Raw genomic sequence first — 14,807 nt, forward strand, 5'->3', positions numbered from 1 at the left:
TACTTTTCTCTAAGAATACGTTAATAAAGTTTAGTACGACTCCGCTGTTTTGTAAGACTTACAAGTAGTTTGGTATATCCTCATTGCTTCTTTAGCAGCCTCTGCATAATTGATATATATATATATATATATCTATATACCAATGTAAAATGGTATTCCTATTAGGTATAGGATTGTAAACAACACAATTGTGCTGACCATGATTTTGCCGATTGTGTTACATAACAGTTCATAATTTGCTTACAGGAAAAAATTATTTTTATTTAAATGTTGAAGAGTGAGCATTTATTTACTACAAGGGAGACCATAAAAAAAGATTTATAATATATTTAAAATATTTTATTTTTTCACTAAAAATACTATAATCTGTGTTTTCATGGAGGTTCGCTATCAACAAATAATCAGATATACTACATCTAATATTTTTATTTTGCAGGTAATTTGGATAGTAAAGGCTAAAACAGACCATGAGCCCCTACAGTCTTACAAGAGCCATGTGAAAGCAAGGCATGAACATATGCCCACAACAGCTGTGTGAAAGCACAGCATGTGCATATACAAGCCCACATCAGCTGTGTGAATGCACAGCATGTGCATATACAAGCCCACAACAGCTGTGTGAATGCACAGCATGCGCATATACAAGCCCACATGCTGTGAAAGCACAGCATGGGCATCTAAAGGACCACACTGTTTTGAATGTCTCAGGATAAAGTTCTTTACAGATTAACCAAATAGTGGAGTTGTAGACTTCATCCAGGATATAGCAGTCAAGGAGGCAATTAGTTGCATGCAGGATGTAATTTGATTGCACGAATAGTGCTTAGGAAAGTAGTTATAAGGAGAACTAATTACACATAACCAGTCGAACTGCAGTTTACATAAGTGCATTCAAGGGCGTATGTCAATGAATCCCAGGTAGGTGTTCAGGAAAAATTTTCATTGTCATGTTTTATGTATCGTTGCACTTTAAAAAATATAGTTCTGTGCCAAAGTTAATGTTTGTTATTTTATTAATAAATTGCCATATGGTATACATTGAATCTAAGTGTACATACTCATCAATTTGTAAGACATCATTTCAGGCTGGTTTGTGACCATGAATTTAGCTAACACCCAGCAGGGGCCTGAAAGCTAAGCCCTCAGAAAGCTGAAGGATAATTCCAATGTAATACAATCCTTACCTTTTAGATACAGATTCATATCACTTTATTTGACAAAAACACATTACAAACAAAAACTGATACCTTCGACTGTTTATGTTTTTCTATGTCTACCAGGTACTGACATACATCAGGTTACATTTAGACACATTACCAATGCTATTGAATTTCCATAACTTCAATACATGGAGTCAAAATGCTTTCGCCTAGTAGTAACAAAAGGCATTATATTTCTTTAGTATATTTCTTCACACAGAGATAAAAACTATAGTTTCAACTGAATTATGAATATAGTATAGACTGAACTATAGTGTGAACTGAATTAATTACAATAGAAATAAATGTAGTTCTAGTTACTTTTATAACCTTGACATTAATCAGTCATAATATTAAAGGATTAAGCATAGTCTTTGGTATTGTGCTAAATCAGATTCGTACTACCTCAATTGTAAAAATTCTTATAACATTTTTGTTCAAATTGGTATCTCATGTATAGCCTTATAAATGTAAGCCATAATAAATTTGTGATTCTATGAAAGCATGATAAATAAGTTTGAAGGTATACATTTTGCCTAATTTAAATACCTGTTTTAGAAGAAGGTACCTCCCTAGCCAATGAGGGAGTCCAAGGGGTCCTGATCCCCCCCACATTTTTAATTTAAAACATTACTTTTATGGCAAACAATTATTATTATTTAAATAACTCAGTGTTACTCACATGTAACACGGGTGTCACAGGTCAAGAACTTTTTAAGGAACAAAATGGAGAATGAGTGGTTGACAGCACTGCCTCACTTTCTGTTCACTATAGGAAAATATCAGTCGGCTTGACCCTCCCAAAATTTTTCCTGGCTAAGTTCTTGCAAGTACATATTATATTTGGTTGTTAACCCTCCGAGCGTCCATCATATTTCCCTAAACGTCCACCTGTTTTTATAGGTTTTGCACATTTTTGCATAATTCATAAAAAAAATCTTAAGAATGGTTTAAATATAGAGTATTATACATAATTTTTCTTGTAAAGAATCACAAAATATGATTATATAAAAATTAAAATTAAAAAAAATTTCTTTTTGCAACAGCCTGTGAAAGGGAAAAAATATTTTAGAAAATATATTTTTATAAAAGTATCCACATGTTATTATTATATTACTTCTAGAACAATTTCATAATAGGAAAATTATAGCAAATTTAGTCATGAACACATAAATATACAGGGTTTATAGGGTTCTGTGAATATATTCATAATGTTATACAAACTTACATGGATATGCACAAATTTTAATTTTTGCCTATTTGGTATTGCTAAGTAACACAACAATAAAATGTTCTACTGATGTTGGAGCAGGCTGAGGGGCTATTTCTTCTGGTGCTGTTCTTGTGAGTTCATCAATTAGAACCATCACAAATGTTCTTCTGGGTATAGGCTTGTCTGTGATTTTTAATATAAGATGAAGGAGTCAAAAATTGCCATGTCAAGGAGATTATAAAAGATTTTTTTCCAATAGCGAGTGGTGGTCCGCGAGCATGATATGTGATAGATAGATTTATCTTTCATGTCCACTCCACCCATGTATAAATTATACTGCTGTATCATGTATGGCTTTACAGCCTCACGGTGACTTTTGAACCCATAGGTCTTGGGCATGACAAGCTGTTGACAAAAGGTACACTGGTTTTCAGGTTTTTTATTTGTTTGTACCATACTGCTAACACAGGCCCTCTTCTAAAATAAACACTCTGTTGTTATATTATTATATATATATATATATATATATATATATATATATATATATATATATATATATATATATTAATATAATATTATAAAATCACGCCAATAATAGTGCAGGTTGAATTAATTTGATCGGCAAGTGCCCGCCGTCTTAAAATAAGACGGCGACGTTTAGAGAAAGGTGCCGTCGACTTAAAACAAGTCGGCCGACGCTCGGAGGGTAAGCTTGTAATAATTTATGGTAAGCTTGTCCTAAATCAAAAGTGTTAACTATCCAAGTATTCTATCCTTTTCAAGATTTTTAGTAATGAATGTACATAAAACTTAGTGTTGTAAATAATTGCTCTGTAATGCTATAAATGGCTTATTTTAAATATTGAGACATTAATAAGAAATTAATTGAAAATCATTTATATGTGATTTAGTATAAATGCAACAGCTGCACTTTAGCATACAATATTGTTGTTTATTAAGCTCAGATGATTTTATTCACTTGTTTGTTATTTTAAATTCTCTATTTAATATAATATGTAATTGAGGTAAATAAAATCAATTTGCTGTTCTGCTTTTAAGACTTTCAATGACTTAACTATATTAACTTCAAAAACATGCTTCCGTAAGTAATACACATTGTTTTGACAGTAATGTATATTGGAATATTGATCAGCTTAAAAAATTTTAGATTTCATTAACATATTTAAAAATTTTACAGTGTAGTTCTACAATACATGTACTCTGACACCAGGCACATCAGAGTAAGGTGATTAGGTTTCATCACATTTTAACTCTGTTCTTACTGTCGAGATATCCACATGACGCCCCAGTCAATTTGAGTATGAGAGAGAGAAGTTGCTATGCCATGTTTGGTTAGAGGGTCTAGTGTGATCTTCATATAATGGAGATATGGCTGTATTTTAGACTAAGTGTACGGTAGTCTTTTTGTTTCCTCGTCATTACATTATTACAAGATACTTTCAGTACAGAACTCTCAATCAGTAATAAATAAGTGCAAACGAACCAGACGAATAATTTCTGAGTCAGTAAATCAGAATAGTGATAAATTTCTGTTTATGTCAATCCCTTATGTGCTGGGATTATCGGATAAAATTAGAAGAGTAGGAAGAAAGTATAACATTAAAATCTCATTTAAAACAAACAATACTCTTACAAAAATGGCACACAGGATTCCAAAAACTGTGTTTACAGTATAAAATGTAGTTACAATAGGGAATACATAGGGAAAACAAAAAGACCATTGAACATAAGGAGAATAAAAAACACGAGGAAGGGGCTAACAGAAAAGTAAAATATTGCACACCATTGTTGGTCTGAAGACCATTGTATGAATTGGGATGAAGCCAACATAATATTTCGGGAACCTCATTTCTTTAAAAGAAAATTAATCGAGGCAACATATATTAAATTAGCAGACCAACCAATCAATCAACCATCAGTCGAGATTAGGCCACTTTGGTTGCCAATTCTGAAAAATGAACTATAAAGTAAAACAAAAACTATCAAACAGATTAGATATTTGTAATAAACCAATGCGGAGTCACAGTATGGTTTAAGAAGTTCATCTACTATGAACCAATAATAAAAACGCCCACTGCTGTTCCCTCCTTCTATGCCGCTATCTTGTTTCTGCCGTGACGATTGCCATTTACTATTGGCCTCTGGTCAGTCGTAGGTGGTTGGTCAGCTGATCTATTGTGACCTGTACTATGCAGTTCAGTTTTTATAATTAGTAATGTGTTTAGTTTTTATTAAGAGCATGTTTTAGAATTAGTGAAATTCACATACAACTTGGTGGTTGTGAATCCTGACTTATGTTTAGGTATAATTCATTTATTGTTACCTAGGTTTTAATTATGTGTTAGGTTATTTATTTACCTGAAAAAGAGATCAGATTGCAGATCTCGAAACGTAGTGTTACTGATTTTTTTGTATCACTGAACGTTGGCAAATGTCCAGGAAATCTTGTTTCCTTCATAGAACCTAGGGCTTGGTAACGGAGCTAGTGTTTAGGCCTCTCCCCTTTCCTCACCTTCACAGTGTCCTCCCTCACAATGGCTACCCAACCACAAAAGATGAAACACTGAAGATTTTAAATTGTCTATTTATGATGTTGGTTTGTTCATTTAAATGTTATTTTGTAAAATTTGTTGTTTAGGAAATTACATCAGACCACTAAAGAATGTCACAACCTTGGTTCCATGGACTATAATGAAGCTTGTCTCAGAGTTAAAAATAAGATGAATGTAAGCATTAATATGATGAGAACAACTACAGAATGCTACAAGGTAAATTTATGGTATATTATACATATATTTTGTACCGTATTATATCATCAAAAATAATGCAGCCTACACATTTGATATAAACCCTTTTTATTATTGAAAAATAATGATAATACTCACCTGAACAGTTAGTGATCAAATTGAACCCTTTATTGCCACACTAAATAAAGCTAAATCCTCATAGGGAACATATTTTGTATATGAAGAGGACCCACTTTCTGGCCTTTGGCTGAATGGACTTACTTGGATAACATACACTAGTTTTGTCCCAAGGCATTTTACAGGCAACTTATCTTTGATTGATGTCAATGGAGTCTATTAAGTGAATTTTTGTCATGCCGGATCACATTACTTATATTCTCTATATATGAAGTATGTATTCTCCATAGCATTGTATGAACAACATAATAACATACGGCATTGATGATAACATATGAATATTATCATCGCTTTCAACATCTACTCAAGTGATAAGGCCCAGAATTAACCAGCTCAATTGAATTAATCTGGGAGTAGCAAATATTATGCTATAATTACACCTAAGCAAGTTCTCTGATGCACAATCTCTACCAGTATTGTGTATTAGAGTCTGAATAGAGAAATTTTCACCCGTGACCCTTTGGTCACTGTGAGAGCATGTGTTGGAAGAAAGAATTCCTGCCTTCTCTGAGCTTAAAGACCTGGGTAACACTTGAGTCACTTTTGGTTATATGCAGCTATAACTACACCTAGATGATAGGGAACTTTATCTTCTATAGATCATAGATAACAGCAAAACTTCTCTTTTCAATTAAATTTATCTTTGTACTAAAAGACAAATAAATTTAACGAAGTTCACTAGGTTCCTCATGACAAAATTGGATGGTTGTAATATTGGTCATTAGCTGTCACAGATTCAAATTCTACCTTGCTTAAATAATTCGTAAAAATACAAAAAGTAAAAGAGGTTTTGACTGTGGATGCCATTTTTATTTTGCACTGGGTCAATTTGGAGTCCGAGATTCCAACTCCTCAGACTAGCCAAACTTGGAGAGATGTGATTTTGATCTCGAATTGTAAGATGCAAATTCCAATAAAAATTAGTTTTATTTTCATTATACTTTAAAAGGAGCGCATTCTGAACAGAAATAACTTCTTGGAAAATCTGGTTTACGAACTGGAAAAGCAGCTAGTGAAAGAAAAAGAAATGCAAGAACAGCTGAAGAAGAACTTTGAAGAGCATGACAAAGAAAAAGAAGTAACAATTACCAAATTAGAAAAAAGGGCTCAAGAAATGCAACGCAAATCTCATTTTGAAAAGGGAAACACAATGGACAAATACACAATATCTGAAAAAAATACTGAAAAACTCAGAAACACAGACAAGCAATAATGAAACACCGGCCATGAATACAAACATGTATGTACTAACACAATTAGCCGAACTGGAAATTACGACTTAATAAGCTGGAGAACCTGAGTGTTACAACACAAAAACAAGATATGAGATTTAACAAAACTGAAGATATGACATTGACAAAAACTGAAGACCTGAGAACAGCCACACTTCCAACTCCAATGACTTCCAGAACACCTAAACAAACAAAGCAAGGACAGGAAGAAGAATTTCCAACCCACACAAAAAATCCAAAGACACAGAAAACGAGAAATGTTTACAGCACATCACTGCAAATAACAAAATACAGATCGAACCAAGGCTTAAATACAGAGTCACATACAACAGACCACACCATTAAAAAGCTCCGAACCAAAAATTCCACACACGAAAATGAAACTTAACAAAAAAATAATTTCAAAGTGACAATAGCCCCTCCTATCACAGCCACAAAACTCAACTCTGGTGAAACCATAGCTGACTTCTACTATAAGCAAACTAAAAAATTAAACTGGAAAATGTAAAACAAAAATTGCTGCATCCTCCACCACCTCTGAACAGTATTTTAAACCCTGAAACAAACAGACAATTACCATCCCCTGAAAACCCTAAATACACCACACTACCAAAATAACAGCCCTTTTTTAGAAGCGGGCCTGAAGGGAAAAGAACACACATAACAATAGCTACACCAACAGAACAAAACACAAATCTTAATCAATTCACTCTCCTTCACCAGAATATTAACTGGCTGTCAAACAAAATTGAAAGGCTAAATCATTTTTTAAGCAACAATAAACCAGACTTTATTATATTAACAGAGCATGGACTTAATCAAGAAAAACTAGAAAGAACAAACATAGAAGGCTACTCTCTCGTTGGAGGCTTTACGAGAAAAAACCACATTAAGGGAGGAGTAGCAGGCTATGTTAAACAAGACCTACAAAAATTTGTAAAAACTACTAGAAACCAGCTCAGATGAAACTGAACTTATCTGTGAGTCAGCCCTTTTCGAAATAAAACTTAGAAAGGAAACAATAAATGTCCTCGGGTCTACAGACCGCCAAGCACAAAGATAGACAATGCCATCGATATATTATTAAATGTACTGGACAAAGCACTTAGCACATACAAAAAAATCATAGTCATGGGTGATATTAATGCCGACAATCTACAGGAGAACAGTGATAACACTAAATTAAAAGAACTTCTCGCTGCATTTGATTTGGTAAGGATGCAGCTCCCACCCACAAGAATCACCCATGAAACTTCAAAATCAATAGACTGGGTGTGCACTAACATAAACCCAGAATTAGTAAAAAACATCAGTAATCCAAAGCGGCCTCTCTGACCACACAGCACAATTAACCACACTAACCATAGTAAAACACTGTCCACCACCACCAAAATTAAAACAAAGAAGAGAAATTTCAACAAAAAATCAATAGAAAACTTCAAATCAACTCTAGCCAAACAAAAATGGGATGCGGTGTGCCACTCCAACAACACTGACACAGCTTACAACATATTCCACAATATCATCCAAGCAACCCTTGACAACACCTGCCCACTGAAGACCTTCAAAAATAAACATAACAAAACCCAGACCTGGGACATTGAATGCACAAGACTCAAGGAACAGTACATCCGAGCCCTAGAAAAAGAGCAGTGCACAGCCGAATAGAAGACAAAACAGAGACAATAGCCAGGAAAAAGGACTACGACTTAAAGCTCAAAAAGCTCAAAAAAGAGTCGGTAGCAGCACATATAAGTAACTCCGAAAATAAGCCCAAAGCCCTATGGCAAATAATAAACAAAGAGAAGACAGCCAGACACAAATCGAACAACCAAATATACCTTCAAATCAATGGAAAAATACTTCACAACCCTGCAGACGTAGCAGACTGCTTTAAACAAATTTTTCTCCTCAATAGCACAAAGAACTCTCCAAGACAGCCACTTAAATGCCACAAATACTACAAGCCAAAATCCCCGCCACTCACTAACAACACTTTTCAGTTCGAACCAACAACAAAAGAAGAAGTGGAGAAAATAATAGACTCCATGAAAAACAAAAACCTCATCTGGCCTAGATAACATCTCATCAAAACTAGCAAAAATCTGTAAAGAAGAAATTTCTGATCCCCTAACACACATCATAAACATATCCTTTACAACAAGGGATTTACCCTGAAAAACTAAAAACAGCAAAAGTATACCCGAAATATAAAAAAAGGACCAACCACCGACATGACTAGCTACCGACCAATATCACTCATATCCACCTTCTCCAAAATTATTGAAAAGATAAGTACTAGAAAGACTTTTTACAATATCTTGAGCACAATAACCTACTAACTAAACATCAGCATGGTTTCATGAAAGGACGATCCACAACCACAGCCCTAATTCAACTTATAGAGCATGTCATAGACAAACTGGAAGAGGGCCACACTGCTACTAGTTTATTCTTAGACTTTACAAAAGCATTTGACTGCTTAAATCATAAACGCCTTCTTCAAAAACTAAAAAGCATGGGTGTAAAAAGATAAAACTGCAGACTGGTTCTGGAACTACCTAAACAACAAACAGGAAACAACTGGTGGAAATCCAATACACTAAAAACAATTTATTAGAAAAAGTTCAGTCAAAAACTGCCGACATGCAGATGGGAGTGCCACAAGGATCAGTGCTGGGCCCGGTCCCTGTTCCTACTGCTTTACAAACGACCTACCCGACTACCTAGAGCGCATCTGTCACACAACCATGTACGCAGATGACACTGTCATAACAATATCTGACAAAACCACGCAACACCTTGCCAACAGTCTAAGCAGCGCCCTAATCACAACAAAACAATACTGCATCTCGAACAACTTAGTGCTAAATGGCAATAAAACTGTTCAAATAAACTTCTCCACCAGGCAAAAAAATACACATCTTCCAATCACTGACCTAGAAACAAAAAACCAAACAAATCACCTTGTATATTAATTGATGAACATATAACCAGGAAAGCACACACTGAACAGCTTTGCAAAAAATTAAGCACCAGCATATTTGTAATACGCAGAATTAAACAGATTAGCAATAAAGACGCAGCTAAAACCGCCTACTTTTCACTATTTGAGACACATCTCAGATACGTATAGCACTATGGGAGGAACAGCTAACTGCAACATGGAGAAGATCCTCAGGCAGCAAAAACTAGCAATAAGAGCTCTAGAAGGACTCCAATACCAAGAAAGCTGCCGGGAAGCATTTAGAAAATTGAAGATCCTCACAGTAGTAAACTTGTACATCCTAGAAGTAATTCTGCATGCGGTACACTCAAGAAAAACTAGAAACAGAGACCTTCACCAGTATCACACACGCCATGTCCTTGCCTTCACACTGCCTGTACACCACCTGAGCCTCACAGCCAGGAAACCATCATATAAGGGAGCGGGCCTACTTCAATAAACTTCCAGAATCCCTAAAGAATGAACCACCCAAAACGTTTAAAAAAAGCATTAAACCTGCCTGGCTACAAGAGAGACCCTTTTACTCAGAAAGTGAATTTTTAAACTTGTAATTTAGATTGAGCTATGTAATTTTTATACAACCATGAAATCTGTACCAATGACGCATGTACTGTTCTCAACGAACATGTCAATAAAGTGTATTGTCTATTGTCTATTGTCTATTGTCTAAAGTCAAAATTAAAATTTGTCCAACATGGAAAAATGAAAGGTTGCATTGAGCTTTTATTGTGAATTGAGAGTAACAACAAATAATTATAAACCTCTTAGTAGTTAAAACCTTCTCAGACATTTCAGTACATATAAAATGTGATTTATTCAGTACTAAGCAACTAAAATGCTATAATCTATTTTTAAATCTGTGGCAAAAATTGTAATAGGTAAATAAATAAATCAATTGGGAATCAATGCGAACAATATACATGTGTTATATACCATTAGTATAGTGCAAACTAAGATTGAACGCTCAAACAAATGCTTAACCAAAACTATAACCAAACCATAAACATATAACTATAATGGCAGTACATTATAATATCATGGTATGTGTGGTATTGCAGTGTGGCATGCACCTCTGGCAGACAATAAATGTAGGTGATAGTAACCATCTAGCGGTTCATACTTCGTGGACACATACATTTGGCTTTGTATCTACACAAGGATCATCTTGCGTGTAAGTCAAGTATTTTCTATTGCTAACTGACAAACTCTCAAAGGCAGAACTAACATTTTGGTTAACAAAACACACCTACCTAATGAAACAATCAACAGGCTTTGCACTGGAAATCTTCTACAATAAAAAGTGCAGTGTATTGCAAGTACACCTTTGATCCAGAGTGAAGTGAGAATTTCTATCCTTAAAAAATGATTGGCTGAGTTTATCACTGTGCTTTGTCTGAAAGAAGCAGTAGGTATTTTTCTTGACATCAGTAGTGACCTGTTCCCAGTACTTTAAACTTGTCACTGCTAGAATTAAATATGAACTTAGTATAGTTATGTCTTGCTGTCTAATCTCTGTAGATAATCTAAATCTATGTCCACTATGCTACGATCACTTGATATTCAATATTAAAATTGTATGCATTAGCGATTATAATATACTTTCACAAAAGTTTAAAGTTAGGCAGGACCCCATAAGAGCACATGTTAACATGAAAAACATTTCCTCAGAAACCACCTGTCCAGTTATTGTATTTGAATGTTACCAAGCTGTTCATAAATCCAATTAAAAACGTGAATTTATGATTAATTTTTATTAATGTACAACCCTTCATATTGTTAAATGTATTCTTTAAAAAATCAATCTTGTATTGACATAAAAATGCACTAGTAAAATATTTGAAGTTATTATCGAATGGTTGAAGTTATCGAATACTTTCTGGAAAAATGTTACTCACAAAACATTTCAAATCTCAGGGAATTGTAAAGCAATTAATTACATTATGTGTGCAAAATAATAGATAATATTGATTTTCATGTATTTTTGTTAATAAATTCGAGCTCTGTATGTTTGTTCTTCCTCAAAAATTTTAAACTTTTTTCAATGAACTTTTCAGTGTGGTACACTCCTTCAATGTCCAAGATTTTCATCGCTTTTACTGTTTTCAATCCTGTTTGGACGTCTATGTCTTCAGAATTATGCTTTTAGTAATTTTCCCTCATACGTGATCTTTGACTTAATTTGGCACTAAGAGTTCCAGCAGTCATAACAGTGTCAAAGTCATTTGTACACTCTATAAACAAGCACAGGACTAAGCCTATCTGGAGCACAAACATGCCATTTGCTATAGGATACCCTTGTAAGCTCAATTTCAAGTTGGAATAGCAGATTCTAGGTACTTATTTATCATAATCTTAAGGTGAAGGTTTTATTTTATTGTTATACACATACCAGATGTTGCCCACAGTTAGCGATCCACATCACTATAAAACCAGTCCTAATCGCATTATGCGCTCAAGGTCAGGGACAGTCTCATTTTGAACGTCCTCTACTGTTGAATGTCAACCAAAATATAACAGGATTGTCAACAGAAATCAAAATAGCATTTTTGAGATAAGTGATTGTCATTGAAAAATGTCCCCATTATCTCAAACACTTTCAATTCATTGGATGTCTAACTTTAATGACCAGAAATTGAACCTTGAGGTTGGAGGACACAATCGTTTCTGTGACTAATATGAGATATTAACTCCTTAATGGTTTTTGACAATATTATGTTCATAGGGATTACATAAATGTACTACTCAGGTACATCAGTAGTACACATCATTATGTTGTTCCTGTTTTGTTTTGTCAGCCATAATATTGTTCAAGAAGCATTTCCATGACAACCGCATGTTACACAAGTCTTGTATTTCTACTAGACAGAATGTCAGTACTTCCTTTGTCCTCAGTATTTCATGATTTCATTTCTAGAGTAAAAATATCAAAACAACATAATTTTAGGTACAACACCTCTTTAAGGCATTAACAGTTATTTGCTTGCATTAAGATTCTTGGTGTTTCTGAAATCTTGGGATGCCATTGAAATCGAGTTTGGAATTCAATATTAATTTCTTATAGTACCTCAATAACCATATTAGAGTCATCTGCTATCTTGTATTGCTATAGAGTAAGTGCATTTGTAATTGTTAATGTACTTATGTTATATAAAGTTATAGTGCTCACATTCTATGTACCTGTGCAACTTCAATTTATAGCTTAAAAACATGATAATTTAGTTGTAATTATCTTAGTATAATGGTTGTATAGTTTGGAAGCCAAAGTGTTAACATCATGTATTGTAGTTAGTGTTGATATAAAAAAGAAGTTCCAGAACTCCCAGAACGCAAAGTATGCACATTTAATTGGATTAGTTTTAGTTATTATTATAATTTTAAAGTATAAACATATTCTTAGTTTTACTTATTATTATAATTTTAAAGTATAAACATATTCTTAAAAGTAAAAATTCTGGCAAGTATAAATTATTATTAAACTATTTGAACAAATTCTTTAAGAAATTATTTGAATTGTTTTGCTTTCTTGATACATAATTTATTTGTAAAACTTGTAAATGAATTTAATGGGTTATAGACCCACTATAAAGTGTCAATAGAATTGTTGCAGCATTTCTTAAACCTCAGGAATGGGTTGTTACAAAGTGTCATAGGTTTTCTTTTATTTAGTGTTTATGAAATGTGTTATACATATTTAAGTAATATTGAAAGCATTTAAATAACATTTTTCAAAATAATTTGACTATTTCTCTTACTTCCTTTTTTAGCTTTAATACTAAGATACATTTGATGAATGGATTTGGATCGGTTTCCCATAACATTGTTTAACTATTTTAATACAACATGCCGCTATATTAAAATAATCTCTCTAAGGTTGTTATTTATTAACATTTTGTTTTCTTTATCAGGATTTCAGTATTACTTAAAAATAATATGTTGTATTGACATGTGCTAGCTTGACACGCAAGTTTGAGCAACATAGCATGTACCATTGGGATGCTGATCTTAGCTGCCAACCTGTGAAATCACTTCATCCACCAGACAACCCATACATTCGTGAGTCCTTAAACATTACATTGTGGTACTAAGTATAAATAAGTATACGAGTTATATAGTAGACTGTTTCCATACTACAGTGTCTAGAAAGTCTAGATTGGGATGTATGGGAGGTCCGAGTATTTAAATATATATAGTTACACAAAATCAAATATTTTATTAAACATACTGCCCTACAGATCTCATGAGTTTTAACAGAAGGAATTATGAGCATTCCTTTTTATTAGAAACTCTTATTTACTACAATACTGATACACAAAACTAGATTGTTTTGAAAATCCCCTTTTTTACAGTTGCATTACAATCAGCAAAGTTTTCTCAGCAAGAATACAAAAATGAAGCATTACTTAGCAAGAAACTGTTGAATCTCTCTTCATTCACTGGTTTCATACTATTCATTAATATATTATATTCACACGGTAACTATTCTTATAACATGGATTTAAGAGTTTTTAAAAGTAGATGTTTTTTACTATATCAAAAAAGTATACATTTTTGTGTGTGTTTATTAATTCTGTATATTATTTATCATCTTGAATTTTATTTCGTCATTAGACTAGTTCTTAGTTATGCTGGCAATGAACCTGTGAATTTATGAATCCATAAAGATTCATTACATTATGACTTATGTAATACCTAGATCATATTTACATGTAGCAATCTTACATAAATGATTGGTATAATGTCAGTCTCTTGGGGTTTTGTCTCAACTTTAGATTAAGTGAGAGAAAACATTTGGAGTTCATTCAGTAAGAACAGTCAATATAAAATTTTAATTTTAGCCATCCTAATATGAGTTAAAAGTGGTCATTTAAATATTTTGAGTGCCCATATCATGTGCAATATCAAATGATTAGTTGGGGCTTGCACTTGCATCTCAGGATTATAAAGAAGCAACTAAAGAAGCGGAGTCTAATTTTTAGGCATTTTAAAACATCTTACAAACTTTCAGAGAATGAGAGAGGCATAACAAAAACTGCTATTTAAAAAAACTGCTAAAAACTATTAAAATATTTTCAGCTCAACATTGGTGAAAATTGATTGCATCCTATGGGCTGAATGTTAGTGAAGACTATTAAATACTGAAAAGATTTCCTTCTCCTGTCCGCATAATATCTCACAATGAACTAACCTATTTTGCAATTTATTTTGCATGAA

At 33.3% G+C, this 14,807-nt stretch overlaps 1 protein-coding gene across 3 annotated transcripts in view; it reads left to right on the forward strand.

Annotated features, from left to right (window-relative positions):
* Window positions 1-3,402: 3,402 nt before the first annotated feature.
* Window positions 3,403-14,807, forward strand: part of LOC124364658 (heparan-alpha-glucosaminide N-acetyltransferase-like) — a 43,832-nt gene continuing 32,427 nt past the window's right edge. For 2 of the 3 annotated variants that reach the window (XM_046820294.1, XM_046820297.1), the window contains exons 1-4: window positions 3,403-3,514; window positions 5,072-5,201; window positions 10,655-10,767; window positions 13,549-13,649. In XM_046820294.1, coding sequence (XP_046676250.1) covers window positions 3,507-3,514; window positions 5,072-5,201; window positions 10,655-10,767; window positions 13,549-13,649 — 352 coding nt within the window. In that variant the 5' untranslated portion in view covers window positions 3,403-3,506. Of the gene's footprint in view, window positions 3,515-5,071; window positions 5,202-10,654; window positions 10,768-13,548; window positions 13,650-14,807 lie in introns of those variants that run through there. The other variant, XM_046820296.1, reaches the window with a different exon arrangement.

This window comes from Homalodisca vitripennis, chromosome 6 (genome assembly GCF_021130785.1).
Source record: "Homalodisca vitripennis isolate AUS2020 chromosome 6, UT_GWSS_2.1, whole genome shotgun sequence".
In the NCBI taxonomy this organism is placed as follows: domain Eukaryota; kingdom Metazoa; phylum Arthropoda; class Insecta; order Hemiptera; family Cicadellidae; genus Homalodisca; species Homalodisca vitripennis.